Source organism: Pempheris klunzingeri, chromosome 12 (assembly GCF_042242105.1).
Source record: "Pempheris klunzingeri isolate RE-2024b chromosome 12, fPemKlu1.hap1, whole genome shotgun sequence".
Classification (NCBI taxonomy): domain Eukaryota; kingdom Metazoa; phylum Chordata; class Actinopteri; order Acropomatiformes; family Pempheridae; genus Pempheris; species Pempheris klunzingeri.
Window position 1 is genome coordinate 22,601,031 of NC_092023.1, and position 21,582 is coordinate 22,622,612.

The window sequence follows — 21,582 nt, forward strand, 5'->3', positions numbered from 1 at the left end:
CTATTCTAGATTGTACTGGAAGCCAATGAAGAGAAGCCAGTACAGGAGAAATGTGGTCTCTTCTTTTAGTTCTCGTCAGAACACGAGCAGCAGCGTTCTGGACCAGCTGGAGAGTCTTTAACGACTTATTGGGGCAGCCTGATAATAATGAGTTACAATAGTCCAACCTAGAAGTGACAAATGCATGGACTAGTTTTTCTGCATCATCTGTGGATATGATGGGCCTGATTTTAGCAATATTGCGTAGATGGAAAAAGGCAGTTCTAGAAATCTGTTTAATGTGGGAGGTAAAGGACAAATCCTAATCAAATAAGACTCCCAGATTCCTCACAGTGGAGCTGGAGGCCAGAGTAATGCCATCCAGAGTATATATGTTGTTAGAAAAGGTGTCTCTGAGGTGTCTGGGGCCAAGCAAAATAACTTCAGTTTTATCTGAATTTAGCAGCAGAAAGTTGCTGCTCATCCAAGACTTTAATTCAATTCAATTCAATTCAATTCAATTTTATTTGTATAGCCCAATATCACAACAGAGTGTCTCATAGTGCTTTACAAAGTTCACTGAAATAAACAAGTGTAAGCGAACAAACAATCTAATAAAGAGTCCAGCAGTCGATGAGGCCAGTGGATCAGTCCGATGGATCAGTCCGAGGCATCACCTGCCCTTTATGACCCTCCTTCTTCGGGAAGGAAAAACTCAAAAAACCCAGTGGGAAAAGAGAAACCTCCGGGAGCACCACAGTGAAGGAGAGATCCAGCTCCCAAGGACGGACAGGCTGTAGCCTTGGACAGACGCACATCCATTGGCTGGTGGAGAACCACATCAGCGGGGCCAGGACCAGGATCCATAGGAACCAGGGAACCACATCAGCAGAACCAGGACCAGGATCCACAGGAACCAGAGAACCACATCAGCGGGACCGGGACCAGGACCCACAGGTCCTTGTCCTTAAGGCAGACTTGAAGTTTACTCAACTGATTGGGTTCATCTGGCTTTATTGATAAATATAATTGTGTATCATCTGCATAACAGTGGAAATTAATGGAGTGCTTCCTGATAATATTACCCAGAGGAAGCATATATAAGATATATGTATACCCTTCCTTTTCTTGTTGCCACTTCCTGTTAAACATCTCTCAACATAAAAACATGACAGTGTTCATCGCTCAACAATATGGTGGACTATTTCCTCCTCGATTCAACCACCCAGCCATCCAGACACTCACTGACTGATTATAAATCCTGTGGATCCTGTGGATCCTGGTCCTGGCCCTGCTGATGTGGTTCTCTGGTTCCTGTGGGTCCTGGTCCCGGTCCCGCTGATGTGGTTCTCTGGTTCCTGTGGATCCTGGTCCTGGTTCTGCTGATGTGGTTCCCTGGTTCCTATGGATCCTGGTCCTGGTCCCGCTGATGTGGTTCTCCACCAGCCAATGCATGTGCGTCTGTCCAAAGCTACAGCCTGTCCGTTCTTGGGAGCTGGATCTCTCCTTCACTGTGGTGCTCCTGGAGGTTTCTCTTTTCCCACTGGGTTTTTTGAGTTTTTCCTTCCCGAAGAAGGAGGGTCATAAAGGGCAGGTGATGCCTCGGACTGATCCACCGGACTGATCCTTTGGCCTCATCGACTGCTGGACTCTTTATTAGATTGTTTGTTCGCTTACACTTGTTTATTTCAGTGAACTTTGTAAAGCACTATGAGACACTCTGTTGTGATATTGGGCTATACAAATAAAATTGAATTGAATTGAATTGAATAAAGAGGTGAACACATCCACTTAACATTATGTTACAAAACATTTGTTATTACTATGATACTATTATATCATTTACATTACTGAAATAAATCATAGATCTATTTGCAGTGTTATTACTAATTCGACTGTACTAGATATTTGATATATTAATAGATAGATATAACTTTTTAAGACCCTACTTTGTAAACTGTGAGAACTGCCATCCCACAACCTCATTTTCTTGAATATTTGCTTAAATATCTGACATAAACCAACATGTTTAATTTTTCTTAACACAGATACTAATTCGGCTGTACTAGATACCCAAAATCTACATGCTGCTGTAGGCATTTTCCTAAAATCCAGTATCCACTGGGCTGTCCATCAACTTCTGAGAAATATGTGGCTAAATGCTCCACTAGGTTCACCAGCTAATCTCTGACTTTAGTCCTCTGCTGTTTGCTGCTGGGCAGGCAGGGTACAGTGGGCTATTCACAGTTTTTTTGTTAAAAAAGCTGCCTGATGTAGATAGACTGGGTTGATTAGAGAAGTGACGATGGCTCAAAACAGCAAAGTTCCAGTCGCTGTACAGTGCCGTGTGGGAACAGGTTCATGGTCAAAAGCCGGTATGATCTACGGAGGGTTTGTCCATCAGTGGAAATGAGTGATGTCAATCCCGCAGCCTGTTATGGTTGGCCTTTTGTTTGGCCAGTGTTTCCATCACAGTTCACAGTTGCCTGACAGGAGTTTCATTGTCAGCAGCATAGGAAGGAGGGGGAAAGACCCCAGCCTGAGTTCACATCCTGCTTTTGTTATTGGATCAATATTTGCTCAAAATTTCTTTTTTTCATATTGTTGAAAAACACGACCATCTGCACCTTCCGTGCAAGCATGACACAAACACAACAGGCCTCCAGCCTTTGCCACCCTTTGCTATGTTCTTTGTGATGCAATAAAGCATATTCAAACTCGTAAAATAAATTACCTTGATACCACGATACTTTGAAATGCTGCAAAGTGAGAAAATGCAACAACACAGAAGGAAGCTATGAACCCAAACAAACCACAACTAACGCTTGTTGTCTCAACTTCCCACCAAAATATCTTTCTATTTTAGCTAATTTTCCAACACCACCCATGGAGATTCAACTTCAATAACTTCATGAGTCACGAACAGTGGCAACAATAAGTGTGTACTGGCTGTGTGCTTGTTGTGATCAAAGTGGTGAAGAGGCACTGGTAGTGTGTGAGAACTACAGTTGTAGTGGTTAGGCTGGCAGGCTGGCAGGCTAGCAGGCTAACAAGAGGTCCGCTGTTTGACTCTGACACATGAATGAATCAGGAAGACTCTAAAGCCAAAGTAGTCTCTTTGGCATACAGGCTCTGTCAATATCCACAGCGGATATGAGAAATACCCAGCAGAGAGTGAATATGAGAATCTGATGAAGCGCTTTGAGAAACTGGTTCTCCAGCAATTCAAGAACAGCCACTCGTCCAGCCCGATGCACACTACCTGTGCACATATTTCCACAACTGGAAACAGCTGGTCAGATAAAATCCAGGTTTCAATTAACTGCCAGTGGCATGGTCGCCACAATCAAATATAGGCCAGTCCAAACACACAACAACAAAAAAAACTCCCAGTGCCTGTTATATAATGTGCTGCTAACTAAGCAGAATGTACATTTTCATCCCTTACATTTAATGAATTCAATAATATAATAATGATATTTTCAACACCTTGTTGTTGTGGATTACTCACCAAAAGTGTTATTCTGCAGCACCCAGCTGTCCCGTCATTTCAAACAGTTCTCATTCCCAGTTTGTCAAATGTCACATTCTTGTCAACTTTTACAGAGGAGCAATAGAAAGCATCCTGAATGGAAACATTACAAATTGGCTGTGTTGTACACAAGCCAGGACAGGAGGGGTTTGCATGAACCTTATAACCTTGTACCTTGTTGAGTGATTATATGTAATAGTACTGTAGTGGTACTGTGGTAGTACTGTAGTAGTACTGTAGTCCCAAATGGTCTCAGCAGCAAGTGCATACTGCCAGGATAAGCAGTAAGGAAATGAGAAAAACATAATAGTCAGTCATCACCCGCACTGCTTAAAGCAAGCTAATCTTTATCACACTGCACTGATGAAGTTTGTAACACTGTCCAAGATTGTAATGCTTCAGGGTCAGTGTGAGCATATGGCAGTTTTCTTGAGGCAGTGTGTACCGTGGAGAAGACTAGGAATTAATTTTTTGCTGGCACTAGAAATAGCAACGGGTCATTCTGAAATGTCGTGTTCAATGCCACCCTGGTTTGGGCCTGTGCCCGTCCTTGGCTACCCTATTCAACATGGCTTAGAAAGGTGTATACAAAGGTTTAGAGTATGTACGTTTTTCTCCTATCTTTGAACTGGTGTGCCATGGTAGGTCTCCTTGTCTCACAGCGTTGGTAGCCCTGTGTATCAGTGTCTGTAGAAATGCTGTGGCCTGATGTTCTCAGAGGATTTTCCATTCAGACAAATAATATGCTGATGTACAGGGTGAATCAGCATCCTCATGCAGCATCTGGCATGAATACAATTATATCAGGAATGCCAAAATATTGAAATCCTTCCGGATTCCACATCATTCTAAAGACCTGTAAGACATGTAGCTAAGAGTTACTAATACTCTTTCTCCCAGCTTACTCCTGGTACCTTAATCAACAATCTCTGTTTGTCCAGGCACAGCAGGCAAGTTCCAACCCTCTGGGTTCAGGCCTGGGTTACCTGGAGCACATCTGCCAACTCATCGAGAATATTGGCCAGCTGCAAGAGACCAACCTTCAGCTGCAGAAGCAGATCTGCAGCCTGAAGAAGGAGAGCAGGGTGACAAAGACCAAAGAGGTGTGTGACTGCTACTTGTTTTTTCTCAGGATCTAGCTTGCAATCATTAGAATTGCCATCTTGGAGTTACACCTGATTATTTCTCCCTATTTCATTCAATATCAGCTCTTATCATTATATCACAGCAGTTAAATAGTAGTTACTCTCAATCAATCAATCTATATTTATATAGTTCCAAACAAACAGCAAACCTAATCTCAAGACACTTTACATATAGAGTGGGTCAAAAGAAAACCAATGATTGAAGAATTCAAAGGAAAAGATTCTGGAATCCCACATGAGCAAACACCAGGCAAGAAAAACTCCTCTAACAGGAAGAAACCTTAGACACCTCTGAACAGATGATGTTGAGATGTTGCTGCTTGAACTCTGTGAAACATTTCTGTGGCTTTAATCTGAGGTGATGTTAATTTGTGGTTTCTGAGGCTGGTAACTCTAATGAACTTATCCTCTGCAGCAGAGGTAACTCTTAGTCTTTCTTTCCTGGGGGGTCCTCATGAGAGCCAGTTACATCAGAGCATTTGATGGTTTTCATGACTGCACTTGAAGAAACATTCAGATTTCTTGAAATTTCCCACAATGACTGACCCTCATGTCTTAAAGTAATGACGGACTGTTGTTTCTCTTTACTTAGCTGAGTGGTTCTTGCCATAAAATAAATTAGAACAGTTGTCAAACCCAACCTCTGCAGGACACAACTGATGGTCTCAAACACATTAAGAAGGCAAGAAATTCCACAAATTTACTTTTTACAGGGCACATGTGCTGCCTGAAAACCATTCCAGATGACCTCATGAAACTGAAGGAGAGAATGCAGAGTGTGCAAAGCAAAAGGTGGCTACTGTGAAGAATCTAAAATATCAAACATATTCTGGTTTGTTATGTTTATGTGTTCCTTTATAGTTTTGATGTCTTCAATATTAATGTCAGTTGTCAGTTTGCGTGGAGGGATGGAAACTCTGGGATGCAGTCATCCCAGAGGTTGCATTGTTCTTTTCTTTCCTCAAGTACAATAATCACAGGATGAACATACAGTATACTGACGCACACCTATATTAGTATAAAGTATGTTTTTGGTTTTACAGCTGAGATGCAACAGTTGATGTTGTTCAGCAGTAGAGGCACATTGTGTTTGCACAGATTACTTACTCCATTTGTCATTTTTTGCACACAAGCTACTAATTTTGTTTTTCCTCTGAGAACAACCAAGTTCCAGAGAAAAGTACAATTTCTATTGAGACTCCATCCCACCCTTCCAGTGTGTCCCATGGAAAAATATGAACGGTCGTCAACAGTTACCTTTTATACTGACAAACAGCACATGCATAATTAATCGCACAATTCAAAAAGGTACTGTTGTACATATTTTTTCCAAAATAAGATTCCATGGTGGTACACCAGAAGGGGAGGGACTTCTGCTCTCTATGTACAGCATACTACAAGTGGCACAGGTCAACTTTAGTTCCTGTGAAACTGCCTTGAACGAGCAAAGGCAACTGTAAGATACAATATGTGCTCCAACACTGAGGTTAACACTGGCCAATATCATTTGAACTGCTGTCTCACAGTTACACCTATATTCAGTAAATAATGATGCAATATTAAGCTGTTGTTGTGTCTGAACAGGACTTTTTCCAGCAGCACTGCTGCTGTGGTGCAGCCAGCCTGGCCTTCCAGGATGTCCACAAGAGACACTCCAGAAGTGAGTTCTTGTCACCCAGTGGAACCCTCTCTGACCTGTCCACCATCGCTGAGGTCGCCCAGCATCCACTCATATCAACCAGGAGAGGTAATGCTAGGCTATTGATCACTTAGTTTTCTGGAAAATGAAGTCTACATATAAATAGGAAACTGTCAGATGTCGTTTATGGTGCTTGATTGGAGCTTGATTTTGTCTTTTTAACACTTTCAGAGACTTCAGAGATTTTTTTTGTCCAATCACTGTGTTAATGTATCCTTTCCTTTGTGCACAGTATGTGAGGAACACATGCTGTAGACAAAGAAAAGAGTCTTCAGTATACAAATCCACACTACATATGATGAATGAAAAGAAAGAAAGTCATTACATTGTCCTCAAAGTAAAGACCTGATGTCACAGTAACATCAGTAAAAACTCGATTGACAGGGCAAGAAACAAAGCAGATTGTAAACAAATCCTCAGGTTGATCAAATTCATTGAGAAATTCACTGGGAAGTAAAATTACTATCCAAACTCTAAACATTCATAGCAGTTCACAGATCCACTTTCAGCTTCAACTTTGACGTACTGTACTTAAAGCTTCTGTAGGCTTCAAACAAAGAAAGTTGCAAGAAGTGTCAGCAGTTTACATCCACAGTAACAGCCTTAAACATACTGTGTATATCTGCTCTGAATGGCCAAAAGAGGTGAAATTATGGTGGTGGTTCAGACATTCTGGCTAAATTGTCTGTTTGTGTTTTTGTCAGATTTCTTTTTAGCAACGTTACCTAACAGTCACGTATTTTACCATAACCGGTAGAAATGATGGACGTTGATGTTATCAGAGGGAGCAGGAATGAACGAACCAGCAAGCAGCGGGAGGAACTCTAGGGAGGAATGCAGGCTGGCACTGAAACCACCCCTCATTAACCATTAGCGTATAATTACTAGTAGGATCAGGACTTAATAACCTGCTCCAGTGGGATGTGTCATCAAAAACACACGTGCACAACCACGTATTAATGTTTTAATTTCAGTGTTTGTCTGATTCCTTGCTGAAATTGATCTAATAGCTATGTTATTAAAAAGGCTTAGCTGTGTTTAAGTTTCACAACCTGACCCTGAAGCCACCCCACAAGTTTTTCTGCCTTGGTGTTTACCTTGTCATCAGAAACCAGCTCCAGGTAAACACAGTCATCTACCCAAATGTTATGGGTGGGGAAGCTGAAATTATAACTCGAGTGGGACACGGGCGGAATTCCTGGTATCCTGCTCATGACAGGAACAGATAATGTCCCGTGGCCTTTGGAATGCCTTGGTTCTTCCTCTGATGGCAGGAAACTGGATCTGGAGAAGAGGTTGAGAAGTCAGGAGAGATGTGGGGCCCAGATTAAGTGAAGTGAATAGGAGTGGATGGCTCCTCCTGGGTTAAGGTTAAATGTTGTACCATGGAGTTCAGCTTTTTTGTCTTACATCAGCCGCAGACTGTTTACACAGGAACAAGTGGAGAAGCTAATGATTTAGAGACAGTGAAAAACAGGATCAACAGTATTTCTACTGGGTTCGTGGAATTAGGAGGTAGAAAGGGGAAAAGGCAATGCGAAAGTTCACACAGAGTCATTTCAAGTTTTTTTTGACTGAGTTTCATGTACGCACACACAAAAACACGAGACACAGCTGGAGCCCTGGCTTTCTTTGTCTAGCAGAATGCCAGTGATGTGATAAGGGGAGGTGTGTTTACATGGACATGTGAGAAGTGGGGAGTAGGATGAACAGAGGCAAAAAACAGGCCCGCGCTGATTTCCTTCACCATTTGTCATAGTAGTCATCACTCCCTCCTCAACATGTAATCAAATGCTTTCAACGTGTGAACAAACACTTCACCTCACACACCAAATGTGCAAAACACAGCTTTAAACGCTAAAATGAAAAGTATGTTTTTTTTTACATACACTTTCACTTTCAGGTCAAATATATGGAAAATGTAAAAAGTTAATGCTACAGTGATATTATATCATGAAAGTAGGGCATTTAAGAAGAAGCATGCAATGGTCATTTTATTCATCTTAAACAATGTATTTGAAGAAAATCTAACAACAGTGGTAGGTATACCACAACAAAACATTTTCGGTACCTCAATAAATTGGGATGTGGCCAAAGGACGTCCACTCCTCTCCTTTCTGTGACTCTTCCAGTCTCTGTGTCACTGTTACAACCTCCTGATGACTGTTTAAAATACCAATTCTAACTGAAGCAGGAAATGTATTGGTCGATTCATGGATCAAACCTGTTGTGAATGTTGCTGTTAAGCTTCTTGTTAGAGAACAGCAGCTGGTGCAGAAAGTACTGAAACACTGAACAGTTGGACATGTGCATTCAAAGGTTTAGAGAAGGTCACATTAAGTTCACCTGGAAAGGTTAGAATGCATTTTAGGTTCATCCTGAAATTTCACCTGAAAGCTGAATATCCCTAACTTTTAGTGAGTAGTGTATGTTGTAAGTGACCACTTATGTCTAACTGCTGCTTAAAGGCAGGATGTGTAACACTGGCAACATTAACATTAAGAGTAGCAAGAGTAGCTACAGGCCTTCTTCCAAAGCTGCTTCCCCACAACACATCATCGTGTGCTGACTCCTGACTGATAGCCTCTTTTAGCTTTTTCAGACAAACAAGCAACTTTGTTAAATGCCACAATTATAGAAACACAAGCGAAAAAGCCATCATGATCACGGTGTTTTCTTTAGCTCAGAGGTGACTGGGCTCAGGCGGAGCTCTGTGCTGTTAGCTCACTAGACAACAATCTGTCACCGGACACATTTGAGCACCGCAGCTCTCTCTTGTTCTTCTGCTCATTTTGGCTGAATGAAATGATTGGAAGAATTTGAACAAATGTAACAAAAATGCTTCTAAAATAAGTTACATATCGTACCTTTAACTAAAAGACCAAGGTCTGGAAATGAGGGCCTCATCACCATTCCAGTAGCAGCAGGAGGCTGTTTTCAGCAAAAAGCAAAAGATGAAAATGTTCACTACTCAGCCAGCACCCATCAGCAGGCAGGTGGTTCGAGATCAGCTGGTGAGCACAGTGGTGGATTCAGCAGCTAAAAACACAGAAGGTGAAGACCAGAGAAAGTAATACGGAAAGAGAAAAAAAGGGCCATGTGGCCAAAAACACAATTCCAACAACACTGACTCCTAAAGTTTAGAGATACATTTAGAAAAAAGGTAATGCAACCTGCATTCTTCTTCTTCTTCTTCTTCTTCTTCTTCTTATCATTATTATCATTATAATTATCATTATCATTATTATTATTATTATTATTTTGTTCATCAATCTGAGTTTGAACATCTCTCATATGTTTCCGTTGTTTACACCACAATGTTAAATGGAAACTTGAAAACAATGTAATATAATGGTGGAAAATGTTGGTGGTTACACAAAACTTAACCACACCCTGGCCATGTGACACAAATTCCAGTCTCTGGTGTCAGACTCCTGTGCTTTGAACTCCTGCTGCCAACCCCGACCACCTTCTTAAGGTCTTTGTGCAGTTCAGTTCAATAAGGTAAGTGCTTTATGAACTAGAAAATCATTGCAAAGGAACACGTACCAGGGGGCAAATACAATTAGGCAAAATGAAAATCCTTTGGGCAGTTCACAAATGGAGTTTTTAGTCACTGGCTTGGATTCAAAATACCGTCTTGTTCCTTGTCTGCTGGATGTGTAGATTCTTACCAACATGTGAACCACTAACAACATTATGAGGTTACCAGGTTTTGTTTAATTGTTTCCTTTTTAGGATAGTGCAAATATAAAAACAGTACAAAATATACAAGATGAGTTACTGACACATATTTCCATGCACACCACAGTCATTGTCTCATATGAATTCAATTGGTGGTTTTCACTAACATTGCACACAGAATGTTCTCGTCAATTTTGTTCTCACCACCGTGTTTATATTAGTGAATCAGAATCATTCTAAACTGACAGCTATTTGTGTCAGCATACTGTCACACCCCTATTTCTGCCTGGAGGCAGAAGTTCCCGAGACCGGCATGTTAAATTGGTCCAGGGCTGACCATATAAGCAATATTTCAAACAAGTTGACACTGTATGATACACAGAGTTTAGACATTTACTTACAGTAAAATGTAAATGTCCCACCAGAGTTGGTGTAACCCAGGACTCTGCTTTTTTATTCCAAAACATTTGACTGGATAAACCTTGGGTCTGTGTTACAGTTTATCTGTCTGATGTGTGAAAAGTGTCATTTAAAAGCCATTATCTTGTTGAGAGTGCTAGACTCTAGTCAGGTTAACATTTTTCAGTAAGTATTGTTTGGATTGTTTCTGTTTCTGGTACCTTGTCTTTGATTGTGCACCTTTTTTATCATGTTTGCCTCGCGTCGAGCATTTGGGTCCGTTTTCTTCTGTGTGCTTCTGGTCGTTACATTGAAGTTACTGCTGCTGAGCTGCAATGTGTACAAGTGCCCATTCTGAATGTGGAGATGCATTCCTGCTGCTACGTGATGACCGTGACTAATTAGTAATTAGTATAAGTGAAGGGATTATTCTGAGTTTTCCAGATTATCATAAAAGCAGAGAAGCAAAAGAATTTCACGACGGATGAAATGAAACTATAGAGTCCAAAGTGGAAGCCAGAAAAGACACACTTTTCTAGAAATTGGTGGGAGGAGCTGATCATTAGGGTTAGGGTTAAGTGTATAGAGACTATGAAAACCAACACTGTTATTTTCTATGACAGCCGAGCCTTCATCATTTGTGCTCATGTGTGGTCTGAGGCAGTTCTAACAACCAAACATACTAACATATATTCCAGAAAGAAGATATTGATGAATCCCAGCTTTGCATGTAAAACATCAGTACGCACGATTTAAGCACAGATTAGTGTGTATGCACTGTTTGTGAAGGAGGTCCACTGTGCGGAGAATCAGGTCTGCAGGTTCACCAATGTAGCATCTGCAATATCAACAACAGAGTGGAGAAAAGAGTGTGGATGTTTGTCTTCTTCTGGTTTCCTGCCAGTCACAAGACAAACGTCATCAACACATCCACTCAGTTGCTGTCAACTCTCCACACAATGAAGGACTGCCAAGAGGCAGTTAAGTGCACTTCCACATAACTGTTAAAGGAATGAACTACACACTGAACACTGATTTCACTCTTCGCACACCAACTCTCCCACGCACATACTGCAACTGCTTCTTGTTTGTGGTTTTGTATTTCAGACATGAGCGGCGAGGGCTCGACGCCCATCCCACTCTGGGGGGCAGGCCTGAACCGAAGGAGTTACACGGAAGGGGGCGTCCCCTTCCTCGGGGACAGCACTGAAGGGCTCTCCATCCCCCAGCACAGAGTGAGTTATGTGCACATGTTAAGTCCACTGCAAGAATCACATTCTTTTTTGGCATTGTTAAACAAAAGGCCTTTTAATAATCCAATACGTTTGTTGATGTTAAGGGTTCAGGGCTCTGACACGCCAAACCTCGGGCTGTGCTGAGCTGGGATCAAGATAGATTGTGGATGTAGATTTACCTATTTAGTTTTTCTGTGGTTTTTGCAACTACCTTTTCTTTCCTCTTCCACTGGCAATGAGACCTACTGAGTATGTTGTTCTCTAAGCAGTAAAACAGTTTTCTTTTAATGGCCCAGTGACCTTCCTTCAGTCTGGCACAATCTTTTAAGACAAGCCAAATCAGTGTCTTGTTCTTTCTGTAACTGTTTGTCATTTTTGATTACAAGTTGTGTAAAAACAGAATGCAATGTAAATTTTATACACAGCGGGACTGCGTACAGTCACAGGTAAAAATAAAGGTGTGTTTATTTGTCATTCTTGTGTGTAGCTGAGTGAAAACTACACATGGAGCAGAGTCAAGGACCTGGTGAGGAAAACCAAGCCAAGGCACCCGAGCAGGCTGGGACTGACCTCCACCTCACTGAAGATGTCCTGCCCACAGCTCTACATGTGAGGGATACACTACAGACTGCGCTTTGTGCTGCGTATACTCTAACTGTGCAAGGACCATATCCAGCATTATACAAAATAAAATTCAACCAATCAAAAATTCATTCATTTACATCACCCTAACTTTTTTCAAATGACATATTGAGCATTACTTTAAGAACCACAGTGGATTATTTGTCACAGTATGTGACAGAAGAGTTAACAGTGTTTTCATTCACTATATAGTCAGATGTTTGTGGACAATCCTGTCCATAATACTTTAGTTTACTTTCTATCTAGAGTTGTTTTTCCTGGTTAATCTAGGCTGCTTGTATATTTTATTATATAACAATATTCTCCTAATATCGTGCCAATTGTTGAGGGACCGTAGTGAATAAAAGCCAGCATGGGAGAAAAGAAGGCTTTTTTGGAGTGGAAAAGTGTTGACAGCTTCAGTACATTTTTGGCAAGAAGAAGAGTGTGACATGTTCCTGGCAGATGGAGATAAAAGGAACTATTAGATTAATTTTTGCCTGGAGGGCTCTGGGTGTGGCTGAACTGTGGCTTTTCTGTATTTGAAAGTTTGTAGAGTGTAGGAATCTGATGGGAGGTGAAGGGCTGCTGGCCTCTCAGCGGTTCCCTTCGTCCTTCCTGGGACTTGGCACAGACCCAGATGGGCAGAGTAGGAGAGCGGAGAGTCAGGCCTGAGGTATGCCTGGAGGAGTGGGAGAATTCCCCCATGGATTTAAGCTGAGGCCTGTTGAGATATGGCTGCAGGCCCGGATTCATCAGAAAGAACATCATGCTCCTGCTGAAATATACACCTGGCCTGCTGCAGCGCCTCTGAAAGCATGGGAATAATGGACAATAAATGTTTTCTCATACTCCCAGGCTGAGCTGCTCCTTCAGTTTACACCATAGCAAACTGAAAGAGTGTTCCAGATGTCCACCAGTAATAACTGCTTCCTTTTCTCTACAGGCCTGACCTGGGGCCAGTTCAACCTGCTGTCAGAAACAGGAACTCCATGATTGCCTTGGGTCACCAGAGCAAACTGGACATCCCTTGGCTACAATAAACATCCAGGTAGTGCAGAATACTTTTTGTCTTTCCTCATCAAGGCCATACTTTTCTCACTTCATGTATCATCAGATACAACCTGAACGTTTACCAACCATCATGTTATTTGTTTCTACTTCTACAAAATCTGTCAAACTATGAAATTATGGGATAATATTACCAGGTACAGGTCAAATTCAGATTAGCTTGCGCCGCATTAAACCAAGTTTCTTACAAACAGGAGGTTGTGAAATAGAAGTGGCAACAAACTACTGTAATACATATTGAAAACTATTGAATGAGATTCTGGTCTCATCTAACCATTTCTAACTCTCCACCTAAACCGATCAACTCTGGAAGGCCATTTACACCAGGAAATGAGAAAATAAAATTGGAGAAAAGAAAATTTGACAGAAATGAAAATGTAAATCAGAATAATGACAAATGAAAGATTCAGCAGGGTTTTTTTTAAACAAATCCCATTAGATCTGTCTCTGTCTCTCAATACTACACGACTTCCCTACATTGTCTGTGGCTCTCAGCCCCAAGCCCATTTGTTCCTGGTTTGCTCAAGTGAGCAATTGGAAGAGCAAGACAGTGTGTGCTGATGGTAATGAAGGAACATGCTACCCAGTGGAACAGGGTAGCAAATTCACTTCTGGTCTTCCTCAGATATTTGATCAGAGTTCTTCTAATTTTGGGTTTCATCAAATGTTTAGATTCTTGTAACTTGACTCAATATGTGAAACAGCCCAGTCCTGACAAAGGGCTCTGACTTGACCTGGTCCTCTCTCGAGGCTTCTGTCTGGATGATGCGAATTTGCGTTTTGAACAGACCAAACAAACCCATGACAGTGATTCGCCTGCGCCCTCTAAATTCAAGCTCTATTTCCTGCTTTTACTTCCTCAAAGACGATTTTTTCAGCTTGGCAGTGTCTTTCACATTTCACATTTTTCAATATTTTAGATTCTATAGCTCCTGTGAGATATAAAACGCTGAAACCATATTCTCTGCCATGGATGAATGTGGAATTGAGAAGATTCAAGAGCAGAGCAGGGAGGCTCAGTGTGTATGGAACAAGGATAAGAACAGTGTCTCACTTGCTTCTTTAAAAGACCTAAAGTCCTACAACATAAGATCAGCCCAGCCTGTTGAATCTTCCACAGACAGGTGTGTTTTTTTCATGGAGATTTGGCAGAACTTGCACTGTAGCACTTTCTAAATCATCCACCTGCCTTTCAAACATGTTCAGCTGTTTATTCTCTTTTAAAGACGCCCTCTTTGGACCCTTCCATTTTAAGTAATTTGTCATTTTTATCAAAGATTTCAGAAAAATCAGCTCTTTTACAAATTTCAGTTTGGTTTCCACTCGCTTCACAGCACTGAAACGGCTCTGGCCAAGGTCACCAATGACTTACTGACACAGGCTTGTACTGCATTTTAATTCTCCATGGCCTCAGCTCAGCCTTCGACACAGTGGACCATAATGTCTTGATCAGCCATCTGAAGAACTATGTTGGTATCAGTGATGTAGCTCTGGAATGGTTCATCTCATGTCCATCGAACAGGTCCTTCTCTGGGACGGCCGTGACTCAGAGTTGAGTGGGTTGTCCCTCACATTGGAAGGTCGGTGGTTTGATCCCCTGCTCCTATGAGTCAGTGTGTCGAAGTGTCCTTGGGCAAAACACTGAACCCCAACTTGCTCCTGAAGCAGCTTCAGTGTGTGAATGTGTGTGAAAGAACAGTCTCCTCCAGCTTAGATTCCTGACACAATGAATGATGTGTGAACATGTGAATAAGGATGTGATGGAAAAGTGCTTTGAGTAGTTGAAATGACTAAAAAGTTGCTGTACAAATACAGACCATTTACCACTCTCCGTAATGCTTGGGGATGCCTCCTCCTCCTCCTGTGCTCCACTCTTTTGTGGAGTCCTCCAGGTGTCTATTTTGAGTCCCCTCTTATTCACCAAATACATGCTACCCTTGTTGCAAGCCCTGCGTAGACATAACGTCCATCCCCATAGTTGTGCAGATGACACGCAGCTGTATTTCCTGTTACAGTCTGCTACCACTAATGTTTCCTACATTATGTCCTGCCTGGCTGACTTTACAAATTGGATATAGAAAAATGTCCTACAGTTGACTAACTCCAAATTGGAAGAAATGATAATCACCACAGGGCCCTAGTACTAGAAGTGTTAACTACCGTTCCTCAGTCTTTTCTGATGATGTTCAGAGAGAGGCCCATAACCTAGGTGTCTCTATCACTGTTGTCCTTTGATGCTCAGGTGACTATGGTGGTACAATCTTGTTTTGCCCAACATAGATGGCTAACCATTATCAGGTCATTCCTTTTCTCATGCTTTCATCTCTTCCAGACTTGACTGTTGCAATGCACTTTATACTAGAATCACCAGGGAAAGCATTCATAGATTGCAGCTGATAGAAAAAGCTGCAGCCAGACTTTTAGAAATTACTAAGAAAAGTGAGCACTTCACTGGTTCAGAATTGATCTTAATATTTTACTGCTTATTTTTAAAACATTGCATAGTCAGGCTCACTTTTACCTTATCAATCAATCAATCAACCAATCAATCAATCAATCAATCAATCAACCAACCAATCAACCAATCAATCAATCAATCTTTATTTATATAGCAACAAAGGCTTTTCCTTACCTGTTGGTGGTTTTTATGTGTATTATTATTATTATTATTATTATTATTATTATCATTATCATTGTAGTTGTTGTTATGTGGAAACATGAAATCTCTAGTACACATACAGTATACCAGTCCAGTAGAAATCTTGTTCAGTAATTAAACTTTTTAAATGAAAACATTTGTATCTTCATGGATTCTGGATTTCTCAGTGAGAGACATCATTTTGATAACTGATTGGAGGAAAAAACAAACATAATCCATCGGAAATAATTGTTCAAAGCAGAGTATCTACAGTCCACGTGCAGAGGGGACATCTAAGAGAAAACGGTGGCCATTGTAAATAATAAGAAATGCCACGCAAATGCCATTAATATGAGACAGGACATGGACTCAGGATGCAGGTGTTGATACCGCCCCCACACTTCTGGGCTGCTTTTCAGTGTGGTGATAATTACTGTCCATGTATCTCCATCTTTGTCTCCTCCCCAGATCAGATCCAGATGGTTTCCCACGTGGAAGAGGAAGACAAAAGGAAGTTGCACAGAGATGATTCAAGACTGGAAAGGAAACAGTGGATTTAAAGGAGACGACTCTTCTAGTGGTTATGGTGGTGCTGCCTGTGAGTGGGGATAAGGGTGTTTATGTGTGAGACTCATTAAAGGTGTATTGCAGAGTACATGAAAAATATAAATGATGTTGATGACATAAAGAAGACGAGGCTTGTGTATGTCTAAAGTGATCTACAGTGTGGTATATCTGAGCTGCAGTACACATTAGTAGTTACTATTCACACTAGTTATGCTTACATTAGGACACTGTAAAATCCTGGAACAATCCAAATATTGTGAAACATACGTATATCAGAAGTTTTCATTTTGTATGATGTAGACACATGTATAGAATAATGACTCCTTTGTACAGCAGTGTGTGTGTGTGTGAGGTTGTATAACTAAAGTGTACATGAAGAGCGCCTGAAACAAACCCTGCAGAGTTCCACTGTAAATCATGTTAACATACAGAATGAGCTGAACATAACATGTCAGGTCGTCTCAATCCTTCAAACAGCAGCTTATAGTAACATTTAGATATATATACAGTATATATATATATATATATATGTAGAGACAGAGAGAGAGAGAGAGAGAATATACTGCATAAATGGTGTGTGTTGCGTTTGACAAGTTAAATGTTGTGATTTATCTTCACATTCTTTTGTTTTGGACCAGACAAGATGCAGGAGTCATGAGTTATAGTAACAGAAAGGGAAAATCTAAGGATAACCAAATAAAGGTGGAGGGAAATATATAATATCTTATGATAATTACACTGGCGACTTTGACATATTACTATTACTGTTGTTATTATTATTGCACATGAAATCACATAAATGCTATGAAGGCGATGGCATGCTTCCAATGAAGTGCTTGCTGGATCATTTAACAACACCTGAACCCCCCCCCCCCACCCTCCCTTTTCAAAGCTGGCTGGTTATGTCTTACAATATTTGTAACTTTCTGAAACTGATAATGGAACATTAAGGGCCACTGTGAAGCGGTCTGAGGAGTTCTGAGGAACGCTGTTGTTGTGTAAATTGTTTTCCTGATGTTTATCAGGAGAGCGTCAGACAACTGTACCTGTAATGTTGCAGTATGTATATTACATCAATACTCAAATCTATTTTTCAAAATAAAGTAAAATGAAAAGAAAATATTTATATGTGATGCAATTTTTGTTTCCAGCATTGGTTTTGCTCCCATGGCAGCTGGAGTATTATTACAATCCAGTAAGAAAAAGGCAAAGCCCAAAAAAAGCTGGTAAATGGTCTGTGTTTCTATAGCGTCTTCTCAAAGCTCAGGAGCAAGTCGGGGTTCAGTGTCTTGCCCAAGGACACTTCGACACGCTGACTCACAGGAGCTGGGGATTGAACCACCGATCTTCTAATTGATGGACGACCCACTCTACCTCTGAGCCACAGTGAAATTCCTATATGTCCCCGTCATTGCCCAGTGCAAAGGTGGAACTTTTCTCCCTTTCTTTAACTGAAAAGGTTCTATGACCTAAAACAAGGAAGTCAAAGGTTAAGATCCTAAAGGCCGTACAATAACCCTGTGACCAATGCAATTTACGGAGTGAGTGAGCCAGTTTAATAATATTCATGTGATTAATACGTTCCTTAATACTTTCAGAATGAATCGACCACTGTGGCCATAATTTAAATATATGTGGAGCACTGGAAAATGTCAGCTTTCCACTCTATTCTTTAGATGAGCAGTAAATCCCTGTCAGCCCCTGCTGACTGTTCCAGCCCCCCTGACCCTTAGGGAGAAGTGGTACATAGACAATGGATGGATGGATGTATCATATATAGATTATAATAAAAGACATGACTTGCTTCAAGATAAAAACAAAACAAAAAGAAAATAGAACAAATAACAGTACACACTGACACTACAATATTAGTCTGGCACTCATTACATGTATAGTCAATGTATTCATCTTATTTGACATCCAGTTTCAGGTTGCTGCATGTTACTGCTTGCCAGTGTTTTAAATAAAGTCATTTCCCGTACATAATAATACATAATAATATAGGCAGTATTAGATTAAATTAGAGTATTCCCAGTAACTGACCAAAAGACTCTCTGTGATTGACAGGCACATGTAGATATACATATAGAACTGTGTCAACTTTGTATTGAAGGTAACCTTCAAAATTTTTGCCACAAAGTTTTGACAAACCTAGATGTAATTAATACATTTAGGGATGGCTGCACTCCATTTCATTTCCAGGGCTCTGTCCACAATTGTCCACCTTTACAAATTATTGACACACCTATATGTAACTGAGCCATTGGTGGTTACGCCTGTGATGTTCCTGCTAATTCATGCAAAAGTCATATATATCAATGAAGTTAAACTGATGTTTGTGTCAGTTACCATAAAGTCTCACATGAATGCTGGTATTCCTGTTCACATAAATGAAAAGCACATTAATCTTGACTGACCTCAGGTGGCCACAGTCTGTAACTACAACCAAAACACGTCATCTTATCGATCTCCTTGAGGAGATTGTTGCAGGGGGTTGGAGCTGCCCTTAATGTTGGAGCGGTGGGCAGTCACAGCACAGTATAATAATTCTATTGTATGTTTTGCTGATGCTGCTGTAGTAAATCATCCCTGGAGAACTATCGCACAGGATCTCATGGCCTCCAAGGAGTGATCCTAACCTGTCCAAGGAGCAAGTACTCAGTCTCTAAACTTTGTGTTTTCTTTTGTTTTCTACTCAAATTTACGAAATTACAAATGACATGTTCAGTTTGATTTCACAGCAGCTCAACAGCAATAGATTTCAATAGAAGCATCATAGTGATCAGGAAATAATCACTTTGCTTTTATTGCTTAATATACAACATATGAGTGAATACAACTCTAAACCATAGTAACTATATTGCCCTGGGATACATGCCAAAGCATGTGAGTAAATGGTGGAATATCCCTTTAAACATGAATTAATAACAATTAATCGTCTTTGCACAAAATCCTATCTTATCGGACCAGTACCTATGGTAATGTTTGAATTATTGGACTACATGTCATCAGATGAAAATGGCTTCACTTGTCTCTCAGACCCCGTCTCAACTAGGCTGCAGGAAGAGGTCCCATGCTCACTTCTTTACTTCTTTAACATTTCTTTGTCAGATATGATTAATGTGTCTTTATTAAAAAGCCATGTACGACAGTATTTTAAAGTAGCTGTAATTTAACATTTTCGTAAAAAGCCTACTCTTGATCCAAGCGTATTTGCCCACTACAGACCTACAGTGTATCTCTCTAAGATCCAATCATCAGTGTGACTTTCTACATAACGATAGTTCATAGGAGGATTTTCAGTCAGGGTTTAGAGCGTACCTTAGCAGAGAGACAGCACTGGGGAACGTTACAAATGACCTCTTTATTTAATGTGGAAGTGTCCTTGGGCACGACACTGAACCTCAACTTGCTCCTGAAGCAGCTTCAGTGTGTGAAAGAATAGTCTCTAACTTAGATTCCTCCTCATTGAATGAATGAATGAATGATGTGTGAATGGGTAAAAGAGGGTGTAATGTAAAAGCACTTTGACTTGTCAGACAGACACTTGTCACAGACAGTGTGGCTGCTGCACCGACTGTCTTTCTCCAGTGAGTGAGGTGAGCGATCACAGTCTCAAGCATCAAGCTAAGTAGAACTTAGCTTTGACAGGCAACACTACAGTACAATGATGTTCTCTGGTGCCTGCTTTTTCCTTCAGATTTCCCGCTGACATACCACCCTCGGTTCTGTGGAAATATCCCAGCAAACAAACAAACCCAGACTGTCGCTATGGGAGGAAAACAATGAGCAGACTGTTTGACGTAATCCACCTCCAGAGGAATTCAAGAACAAATGTGTGCGATGCATTCAAATGTGGTCACCCACTGGATTACTGCACCCACTGCAGCACATAACATGGTACGCAGGTAAAAGGCAAAACATTCACAAAGTTACAAAATATGATCTATTATTACATAGAGACATGAAAAGCTGTAAAACATCAAGTTAATATTGAACCTGAAAGTTCATTCTTGAGTCTGTGAGCCGCAGTTTAAGAAAATTTAAAGGTCATATATTATGCAAAATGCATTCTTAATGTCTTTAAAATTGACAGACCATGAGAAAAGACCATCCTCTCTATTTTTCTTCTGCTCCACGTTTCAGTGAATGTGTGTGAAAACATCCCCTTATGATGTCATAAGGGGATCTGTTGATCAGGTGACCTTCTGCCCTTCAGCAGGTTGACAGTCTTTGCCCACTGAAAACCTTCTGAATCCACCTCACTGTCCACTATTGTTTTTAAACGAGTGTTTCCCTCCCACCCTGGAACACACAGGAGGCAGAAGCTCCACGAAGCTCTGTGACATGTCAGTTCTCGGGTACATCCCAATTTTAATAGTTTTTGGACAAAAATGGGCTCTATGGCTCAGAGGAAGAAGATTGAGAAGATGATGAAGAACATTACTTTATTGTCGGTATAACATATATATATAAGTAAGAACTATAGATTATATAGTATATATATAGTATATAATATAATTATAATACTATAATTATATAGTATATAGATTATATAGATATAGATATTATATTAGTAAGTACTATAAAACTATAAATACTATAAAGTAATACTTTATTGTCAGTACACAAGGCAAATGAAATGAGTCTTTTCGCATATCCCTCCTAGTTACACATACATACAGTCCCCCACATAAATGCATATTCATCAAAGAGGTCGGAGCACAGGGTCACCTGTAGTGCAGTGAGCCTGGAGCACCTTGCCTTGCCGAAGTGCCAACCACTAATATACAGACACAATACTCGCCAGCAGTTTCGTTGTCGGTTTGGGTCTGCACATGTTTGTTATGTCTCGTCAAGTTTGTTAAGTTCAGTTCACGTGTTATGTCTTTCCTGTTTTATTATGCCGTTCAACTTTTCCCTCAACTTTCTAAGGCCTTCCTGCCCTTGTGTGTTTCCCCCTCCTGTGATTGTCTTAATGTTTCCACCTGTGCCCCCTTCCCTGGTCTATA

General features: G+C 40.7%; 1 protein-coding gene across 1 annotated transcript in view; it reads left to right on the plus strand.

Moving 5' to 3' along the window:
* LOC139211127 (uncharacterized) overlaps positions 1-17,547 on the plus strand; it is a 36,493-nt gene extending 18,946 nt beyond the window's left edge. The window contains exons 3-8 of the mRNA XM_070841396.1: positions 4,453-4,614; positions 6,241-6,403; positions 11,546-11,673; positions 12,161-12,282; positions 13,241-13,345; positions 16,472-17,547. Coding sequence (XP_070697497.1) covers positions 4,453-4,614; positions 6,241-6,403; positions 11,546-11,673; positions 12,161-12,282; positions 13,241-13,337 — 672 coding nt within the window. The 3' untranslated portion in view covers positions 13,338-13,345; positions 16,472-17,547. The remainder of the gene's footprint in view (positions 1-4,452; positions 4,615-6,240; positions 6,404-11,545; positions 11,674-12,160; positions 12,283-13,240; positions 13,346-16,471) is intronic.
* Positions 17,548-21,582: the final 4,035 nt, after the last annotated feature.